At 43.9% G+C, this 10,170-nt stretch overlaps 1 protein-coding gene across 1 annotated transcript; it reads right to left on the bottom strand.

Annotated features, from left to right (window-relative positions):
- Positions 1-8,192: 8,192 nt before the first annotated feature.
- LOC130493403 (vomeronasal type-2 receptor 26-like) lies at positions 8,193-9,149 on the bottom strand. The gene has a single exon (XM_056867167.1). The coding sequence runs from the start codon at positions 9,147-9,149 to the stop codon at positions 8,193-8,195; it is 957 nt and encodes a 318-aa protein (XP_056723145.1).
- Positions 9,150-10,170: the final 1,021 nt, after the last annotated feature.

Raw genomic sequence — 10,170 nt, 5'->3', positions numbered from 1 at the left:
GAGAAGCCTCACCCTCTATGCCCTGTTGTTTGACCTCCAGAGGAACCAGTTGGCCACTTTGTGAGATGAGGAACTGGACTAGATGGACCACTGCTTGAATCCAGCAGGGTTCTTGGTATTTCTTAACCTTGGGGAGGTGACCTGAAACTTATTTAGGGCCTGAATTCCTGGTATTTTAAAGTTGCCAAAATGGGTGACAGGATCCACACCAATCAAGAGGATTCCACAATAAACCTTCCAACGAAAAACTGCTGCTTATTATTCTTAATTCAGGGGAAATGAATACCTGCCAAGGCTGTATTTGCTGATGTCCCAGTCTGTCTCCGTGCACCCTCATTGTCCGCTCCGATCTGGATGAATATGCGGCATGTAATGCATGTGCTACTGCCTGAACAGAGGTGTAAACACTGACGGCCCTGGTAGGCAAATGTTCTTTCAGGAGCTCCCAGGGTCTGGCCTCTAGCTTCTCCTTTTCTCTGTATCTCCCGAGGCCTCTCACAGACAAAACAGGCTGTGAATAGAAAGGATCAAATGCTTTCGTTGCAAATTCCACAATAAGTGGGTCACAAATTTGGTTATAGTGATGCACCATCCTTTTCTTTGTCTGTCTCATGATGGAGAGAGATCCATGAATCGGGAGCTCACCGGAATCCAGATTACATTCCAAGCTCATGAGGGAGTCCAACAAACAGGTGGTGATCAAAATTATACCAGCTTTTACTTTTGTGGTATAATGAATGTTGTGTAAGATTATTTCAAGAACAAATACCTGCTCTACATATCCATGGAAAACAATCACATTTAATTGGCCTTTCCTGAGAAAAGAAAACATGTGCACATGTTTTTCCTGTGACCAAAATTTTTTCATAACACCATTTTCAGGGATGCTCTGTGAGAAGGCAACACAAATGCTGCTCTTGAGCATGAGAGCCGTCAAGGTGCTCCTGAACTCTTCCCCTTTGTCATTATCTGGAGCAAAAAGACCAACCCACGTCCATCGGAAATGCAGGAGCAGTTTGACAATTCCCAGGTACTGGGGTTTTTCTGTGGGGGCCATTTGGTAGTAAAAAGGAAAGTGAGCTTTGTCCTTAAGAAATGCCAAAGGAAAACCATGACTGACCTAATGAAAAAAGGATATATTTTGGTTTCTTCACTGTAAACAAATGTCAATAAATAGCAAAATGCCTCTTGCACCTTCATGATGATAACCTTGATAATATGATAACCATGATGATAACCTTTCAGTTGAGACCCGACCTCCCAGTGTCAGAAATAGGAGACAGGTTTTGCCTTAGTGATGACCCCATCCCGTCAGAACCTGAGGTGTGTAACCCTGACTAAGTCATCCAGTATGTATCCCAGAAATAACGTTGTAAGATTTAGGATGTTAGGCCCCCTATCTGTACCAGCATCTGGTATGTCATAATGGCATATGGAACCAAATGTTTGGTATGTATGAGAAACATTTTGATAGCCACCAATGTCTTCTTTGGAAAAATTGCCCCCCTCCCCAATTCATACAGCTCACTTAAGAAAGAAGACACTTTTGGCACACTTTTGGCACACAGTTGCATAACTGCTCCTCCCCAGGTAAACAAACAGTGTTTTAAAATGTGATGCAGCTCATGTGAACAGTGATCTGTATGAACAACCAGAGGAAGTAAATCCTCTCTCAAACCCCTCTCCGCTTTACTAAAACCTGATGTTGACCTGTGCACAAAACGTATTAGTGTCCGCCAATGCCTTCTTCTGAGACAAAAGCGCCTTCCCCAATTCATACCTGAGGGATTTTGTAGGTGCTCAGCAAGCTTGAAATGATGATTGAGATTTCAGATTCGAACCCTTCAAGAACAGCCACCAGATTATTCTTTCTGCCACATTTGTAGTTTGGAATGGCCTCGTCGGCAGAGGGGAGCTGGCCTAGCAAAGCGTTATAGGTCACCCTGGAAAGAATAACGCTTTCATAGACAGTATAGCCCAAGGTGATATTATTTGGTAAGAGCCTGGGATTCTGATTGATCTCCTGAATAGCCAATGAAAAGGAGAGGAGGTGCCAGTACATCAGTGGGTACCTGCAAACAAATAATACATGTAATATTGTATAGTTAGGCCATTTACTTCAGCCTTTGTGATTTCTCCAGGATTGTTTTTTGTGATTTTTGTGACAGCCAGGGAGGTGAAAGGGAAGCCAGTCTCAGGACCTAGACGATGTACTGCACAGTTTTGGATGATAACCCAATATTGGGGTACATGTGGAAATCCAGAAACTTCTGCTTAAGTTTGCAACAACTTCCATTGCTAAACAGTTAGCTTTTTGAGGGTTGCTTACCCAGGGAAATGGGAATTGCATATTCAGGCCAGACGCCATATTTAAGGCATAAAGCTATTCTGGTGTCCTTATTTTGGGATACTGGCAAAAAAGGTTATTGTGAAATATCAGCTGAAAGACGTACTTTAAAGTAGTAACTGGCAGCCTGATCTCTGTTTGCTCAAACAAAAGTCCCCCCGATTCCAGAATAAGTTACTCTCCACTAAACATACATTGGATTGGGCTTTAATCCTCCTGAATCAAGAAGATCTCTGCCCATCATTATGGACAAAGAGTTATCAGCTAATCTTTGAGGGACAGATCTCAAAAGTATCCCTGCTGAAGGTTCTTTGCCAGTTATTCGTTTATTTTAATGTGATTAACTCCCTGGCATTGGCTTTCAAAGAGCTGTGGTAGTGAGGTCTTGAGATGACCCCAAGCCTCTCTTTCTTTACCAGTTTGATGGCACATTATAAGATGCATCATTCCAGAATTGCCACCAAAGACAGTGAGCAATATTGGCTCAATAATTAATAGATGCAGGAGACAGAGGCCAAGTGGCACACTGTCATTTGTAAAGAAGAAAAAGCCCAAAACTCTGCCCCATCATATCCCTTTAAGAAGTTCACCAAGGACTGACTTACTTATATGCTTTGACAAAGGGAGACTCCCTGAAGGTCCGTAAGGGAAGTGTAGTATTTGCTACAGAGATAAGTCCAGCAATGACGTGGTCTCCAGGTCGGAAGATATTAACTGGTTCTATTTCATCCACTGTCACAGTCAGTGGGCAATTGGTACTCCCCACCATGCAGGCTTTAAGAAGCAGCAGTAGTAGAAGTAGCTGGAGGATCATTTTAGGTCCCTCTCAAAGACTGACAGGAAAAGTTGCAGGTCCACTGGGACGATGGAGGCTTCAGTCACTTGAGCAGTATTGCTTCAGTCTAGTCGTGTGGAAAGGGGATGATCTCAAGCTTCACACCATCAGAGTCCTCACCCCCAACACATCTCATCCCCTGAACTCATGGCAACAAGAGGCTGATATATACTAGTTTCCAGACCTGTTGCAAGACATTACATCATTTTGCTCTTGGTTCTCATGTTGACCTGACTGGTTTCCACGCTGAACTTCAGAAAAATCCCTGGAGCATTGGGAAGATGAGAAATAAATCACCATGATTTGAATAACTCCACAGGAGATCATCTGTGACATTTCCGACTCTCCCTTTGGGTTTGCTCACAAGGGGAAGAGATGGAGAAAACATGTTTGCATGAACTCACCAACATGGCTCAATAGTGTGGCTTGGGTCATGGAAGGGCCATGTGAGTTTGGTCTAACTTTCACTGAAGAATGACCTTCAGAATACAGCAGTATGGATTGCTGAATCTGTGGCCAGGCCAATGAGAGACTGGGTAAAGGCCAGGTAGTCAATGCCTTCCCATTGGCTGTCATGTCACCCACATCTTTGAATAACAGCATCATTACCCCATAATCAGAACTCGAGCATCTATGTGCTGGAGCAGCTTCCATCAGCTGGGTGAAGGGGGACCCATTTTCACAAGTTTCCACAAGATGTGGCAGGTTGCCGCCTAGAGCAAAATACCATCTCAAGTCAGAACTAAGCACAAACGGTTCATTAAACTCATAACAATAACGTATTCTTTTGTTGTCCCAGGGCTAATTTGGGGTGTAAGCATTGGGTCATCAGCCCACTTGATTCTGAGTAGTAATGCTGAAAGTAGATTCTGAGTAGTAACGCTCAAACATTAAAACAACACAACACAGAAATTGGAGAAAAAATGTCCACAACTATTTATTGGCAAACAGCTGAAAATGCATTGGTGTAGCATGGGGGCTGGATTGGGGCATCAGCCAACCCCATGTGAACTGATGTGAGCATCCGTCTCCCAGCACTCCCACTGGGAGTAGCAAGGGATGGTGGTGCAGAAATTCACCTGGGCATGAGCCACTTGGTGGTTCCCCAGCTACCCATGTAAAGGCCAACCATACAGCCCCCAAACCGGGCATGTAGCAACTCATGGCCTCACCCCAAACCCCTTATTGGGGTCCCCCAAGGCAGAGGAAAAGGGCATGCAGGCTGCTTTCCCCCAACAAACCAATCTACCCCATGGTTACCCTGGTCAAGTTGTGACATGGTAACAAATAGTGCCCACAGAACAAGGATGGGAGGGAGAAAGCCGAAGAGGGACTGAGCTGGTGGGCGGGTGAGCTCCCTTTAAATGCAGAGCAGGAGGACCAAAGTGAAAACTCCCCTCCTGCTCTGCTCACCCGCCCCTGTCCTTGAAAACTCCACCCTCTCCTGATAGGCTTGTTTGAGCCCATTGCAGGAGCCTGATTGGCTGGGCCGGGCTAGCCTTGGAACCCAGCTGGGAGGGGTGAAATGACAGTGAGCCAACATGTGCTCAGCCACCAAGAAGCCTACAGCTCCCACATTGCCCTTCTGCCTCACACCCCAGCCCAGGACACCAAATCTGGCTTCAGGTAAGTCTCAGAACCTTTGCTTCTTGCTACAATACACTCAATATTTTATAAACATGTACCCTCTCCATTTCTATTGCATTCTGTGTATCCTTAGTTTCTTCAAGAGACAGAGGTGTCTTCATTTCAGCGGATTGTGTGTGTGTTAAGTGCCGTCAAGTCGCTTCCGACTCATGGCGACCCTATGAATGAAAGTCCTCCAAAATGTCCTATCTTTGACAGCCTTGCTCAGATCTTGCAAATTGAAGGCTGTGGCTTCATTTATTGAGTCAATCCATCTCTTGTTGAGTCTTCCTCTTCTCCTGCTGCCCTCAACTTTTCCTAGCATGACTGTCTTTTCTAGTGACTCTTGTTGTCTCATGAAGTGACTATCAGAGATACAAGTTGCTCATAATAAGTTTGACAGAGACAGTTGTCAAAGAGCTGTCAGATCAGGGACATCTAAGCTGATGCAAGAGGCAGCAAGAGCCTTGCAGGTCCCAGAGTGAACTGCAGCAAACCAAATTTAGGCAGTAGGCTGATGCAATACTGTGGGCAGGTCTACAGGTGGTCTAATTGGTATCTGGTGCAGTACTGTATATAAGTCCGTGTGATAATTACTCTGTTGTTGGGGAAATATAGTGGAGTGAATGTACGTGATGGTTGTTTTTATCTGTGCACTGCACAAAATAAACGCACACTGTTTTCTACAAAGCCAAGGAGTTCTGGTGGTGGATTCTGGATAACTGCTAATCCACTAGTTCCCCCGTCAGTGACCAAAATACGATAGCCTCAGTTTAGTCATTTTAGCTTCCAGGGCCAGTTCAGGCTTGATTTGATCTAGAACCCACTGATTTGTTTTTTTGGCAGTCCACGGAATCCGTAACACTCTCCTCCAACACCACATTTCAAAGGAATCTATTTTCTTCCTGTCAGCTTTCTTCTCTGTCCAGCTTTCACACCCATACATAGTAATAGGGAATACGATGGCATGAATTAATCTAGTCTTGGTGGCCAGTGACACCTCCTTACACTTCAAAATCTTTTCTAGCTCCTTCATGGCTGCCCTTCCCAGTCTCAATCTCCTTCTGATTTCTTGGCTGCAGTCTCCCTTTTGGTTGGTGGTGGAGCCAAGGAATAGAAAGTCTTGAACAATTTCAGTTTCCTCATTGTCAACCTTAAAGTTGTGTAATTCTCCTGTAGTCTCCTGTAGTCCTGTAGTCATTCCTTTTGTTTTCTTGATGTTCAGCTGTAGTCCTGCTTTGGCACTTTCTTTTTTAACTTTCAGTAGTAGTCATTTCAAATCTTCAGTATTTTCTGCCAATAATGTAGTGTCGTCAGTATATCTCAAATTATTAATGTATTTATTTCTGGTAGTAACCAACATAGAGAGTTGCTCACTCCATGTTGGGAAATTCTCATAGATGAAGGCGTGCAATCTGTTTAAAGAGCCCGAATTTGTCGAATTTATTCGCAAACACCCCGAACTCGCCGAATTCGGCTCCCCGTTTTCCCACCTTTTTTGAGTTTAGTTCAATCCAAACCAAAAAACCGCCGAATCGGGGGAAATTCGGCTTTTTTTTGTTCGGGACGAACCGAATCGACAGCCCTATATATACTAACTATTGTAAATAGTTTACCTTCAGTCTTCGCTTTTAAAAAAACATATCTACCTTCTGTATCTTTCTTTATCTCTAACACTTCTACGTTTAAATTGGTGTGGGCTAAGATTGCTACTCCCCTAACATTTTTTGTACCACGTGACTGTGCTACGACTCTATACGACCTTGAAATTATCATAGGCCTGAAATCACGCTTGGCCTTATGTGTTTCTTGGAGGCATAGCACACCTGCCCCTAGTGACCTTGCCAAGGTCATTATTCTATATTTCTTAGTATTTGAAGTCAACCCATTAACATTGAGAGATACAATATTAATCAATTTACTCATTTTTGTTATATATTTCCTTCAGAATATGCTCATGATTTATTGTTTGCTTCCAACTCCTCACCCCATTGTAAAGTGTGAGAAAGCACCTAAGAGCAGCCAGGAGGAAAAAAAAACAACTCCCATTCTCTATACTTTAAAAAAAAAAAAAGAACTGCGGTCCCAACTCCTCCCCCCTAGGTTGTAGTCCATACATTTTTAAGAAAAACCTTAGCCCACTGATCCCCCTGCTTACCCTCTCATTAAACATTTCACAAGTGTTTCTCAATGTTTCACAAACATTTCATTTTTCCTTATGGTGAGGAATTTGCATGTCTGAGTCTCTTAACTTGTGTCTGTGATGAATGTCCTTGTTCAGGATCGCTTTGTTGTGCCTCCGTCTCATCCTGCTGCTCTGAAATTGGATTCTTTTTGAGGTCTTGTAACAACTTCTCTGTCTCAGCTGGATTCCTGGCCCGGTATCTTTTCCCATTTCTGAACACCAGAATGATGGCTGGGTGCGCCCAAGTAAATTTAATTCCTCTTTCAAAAAGTTTCATGGCAAATGGCTGCATTTCTCTGCAGAAGCTCAGGATCTTTGGGCTCAAGTCCTGCCGGACGTATACTGCTCTCCCTCTGAACTGTAAGTCCTTCTGCTTTCTCAAAGCGTTGTAAACTTCATCACACCTCTTTTCTCTTGCAAATGCCATTAACACTGCTCTGCCCCCCCCAGGACACCCAGGTCTTGCTCCACCATGAGCGCATTCTATATCCTCTTGCTCAATCTGGATGTTCAGACCTTGCATCCATTGTACTAATTCTAGTTCCAGCTGGCTTGGAGGAATATCTTCCGATATTCCAAAAAACCTCAAATTTCTTCTTTTTTGTCTAGAGTTATATTCCTCCAGTTTCCTTGTGAGTTCTTGATTTTTTCCCCGATTGGCGTCTGCCTTCTGGTTCGCTGTATCTGCCGTTAGTTTTATAGCAGCCAGGTCGACATGGATTTGTTGTACTTCTGTCTGTACAGCCTGAATTTTTGTTAGGATATTTTGCTCTGATTCTATGACATATGTGAAGGAATAGGGATGGCTTTTTTTAAAAAAAACTGTAAGATTCATAAGAATTACTTAGTTGTTTCACCTACAGATTACAATACAATGGGTTTCTAAGTAGCCAAATGTACATTGGAGATTGTAAAGAAGAATGAACGAAAAAGGAAATCAAATAGTCTTGAAATGCAGAGATGATTCTTCTAGTTTTGATAAATTAGTAGGTTGCTAATATCTAGGTGATGCTTAGATATCTCCCAGAATCACAATTATATAAAAGGAATTAGCTGAGGCCATTGTTTCGAATAGCATCTGTCTTGATGTACGTGAAGGAACTTTTCTTCAGTAGCATATCAGGGAGTTCAATGGTGAGGCAAGTTTACTGTCAACATGGTGGTTAGAACTGCAAAAATGAAAAACACTGCACTGAATTTCAAATTCCACCTTGACTTTTCATCGTGAGATGGTCCTTGATATTGAGATCAGGTCTCACTACAATAATATAACATTTGGGGAGGAAGATGCAACCCAACAGCCCTCCACTGGAGGCCAAGATGGAAAAGACCTGCACGGCTACCATATATTTCCCCTTCGTGCTCAGGTAGGTGGGTACAAAGGACAGCCACACACTGCAAAACACCAGCATGCTGAAGGTGATCAGCTTGGCTTCATTGAAGGCCCCAGGAAGCTTCCTAGCCAGGAAAGCTACTATGAAGGAGATGGCAGCCAGGAAGCTCATGTAGCCCAGGGCACCATAAAACATGGCCACAGACCCTTCATTGCACTGCAGTGTGATCTGTCCTTGATGGGAGTGCATGTCAGACTCTGGGAAAGGAGGAGAGATGCCCAGCCAGATAGCACAGAAGACAACTTCAGCAGCAGAACAAGAAATGACAATGGACTTTGCCAGACCCTTCCCCAGCCATTTCCTCATCCTGTTTCCTGGCTTGGTGGCCATGAAGGCCACCACCACAGTGATTGTTTTGGCCAACACAGAAGAAACAGCAATGCAGAAGATGATGCTGAAGGCAGTTTGTCGGAGAAGACAGGTCACCATCCTTGGTTGGCCAATGAACAGAAGGGAGGACAGAAAGGAAAGCAGGAGGGAGACAATTAGAATAAAGGTGAGGTTTCGGTTGTTGGCTTTAACTACGGGAGTATCAATGTACTTAATGAAGATCCCTAAAATTAGAACTGTGACTACGGACAAGAACAGGATGAAGAAAATGAGGACAATCCCCAAAGTCTCCTCATAAGATAGGAAGCTAATATCCTTGGGAATGCACTGAGTGTGGGCTGTGTTGGGGTGATGGTCTTCTGGGCACTTGTTGCAATGTTCTGCATCTGGAAAGAAGAAGAGTGACTTCAGCATCATGAACATCTCTTTCATATCCACAATATATGGAATTGCAGAAAATAAATGCGGGAGCAAACAAGATCTGCTCACCTACATCTTTTGGCCTTTCCTTTCCAAAAAGATCAATGGCCGATTATTTTTTCAACTTTACCCACCACTCCCAGTGCAGAGCCTTTAGGTTAGCCAGATTAAACACAGTTATAGTTTCCCATCAGTTATAGTTTCTGGCAGATACAGGGGTATCCCCTGGAACAAAATAATTTGCAGCTGTCAGATGAAAGAACCAGAATCAACTGAGGATATCCTTTCGTACTGCCCCCTGTATCATAAACATCCTGATATCAACGATGAGTCATCCCTCCAGCAATGCCAAGTGACGATCCCCGGACGGAGCAAGATTGCGCCTATTGTTTTAGATCATTAATCCAATCTGCAGATACTCCTGGTTTCTCCTGTTGTTGCCCAAGTCACTGGAATTAGAATAGGGTTTCCAAATTATTCTTCCCCCTCCCCAGCAGCCGAACATTAGGGTCTTTTGTCACCTTTTGTCACACAGGAACCACGGAGGGGTAATCCAATTACCCCCGCCACCAGAAAACAGTATATCTAGGGTCCCCTCGGTCCATAACGTTACCTTAGGTCTTTCCCTGGCATATTTGCCATCTCTCTGTGAGTTGGGTTTTGCACAGCCTGGTCACGCTCCCCCTCCCGCCTTGCTGGCCGAGTACAGAGGAACCCCTATCCCTTGCTCCTCTAACCCTGAATCTTAGTCTATGGAACTCAGGACATCTCCTCTACAGGAAAGGTGCAGAATAACCCGTCAACGTCTCCTGCCACATTGGCGAACGTCTCTCTCCTCCACCCTTTTAATTCCTAGATTCTCTGTGTATGTTTGTGTGCTACACTGAATGCTTGAACTACATAAACTCTCTTAATTTGGAATCCCTTGCCTCTGTCGTTATTCTAAGGTCACAGATTCTGTCCCTGGTATATATTGGTTGTATCCTACTTAATAAATATTATAGTTACCGTTTGCTCAGCTAATTCCCCATTT

This window comes from Euleptes europaea, chromosome 1, assembly GCF_029931775.1.
Source record: "Euleptes europaea isolate rEulEur1 chromosome 1, rEulEur1.hap1, whole genome shotgun sequence".
NCBI classification, from domain to species: Eukaryota; Metazoa; Chordata; class Lepidosauria; order Squamata; family Sphaerodactylidae; genus Euleptes; species Euleptes europaea.
Note: the sequence above shows the minus strand (reverse complement) of the source record. Positions and strands in the feature narration are given on the sequence as shown.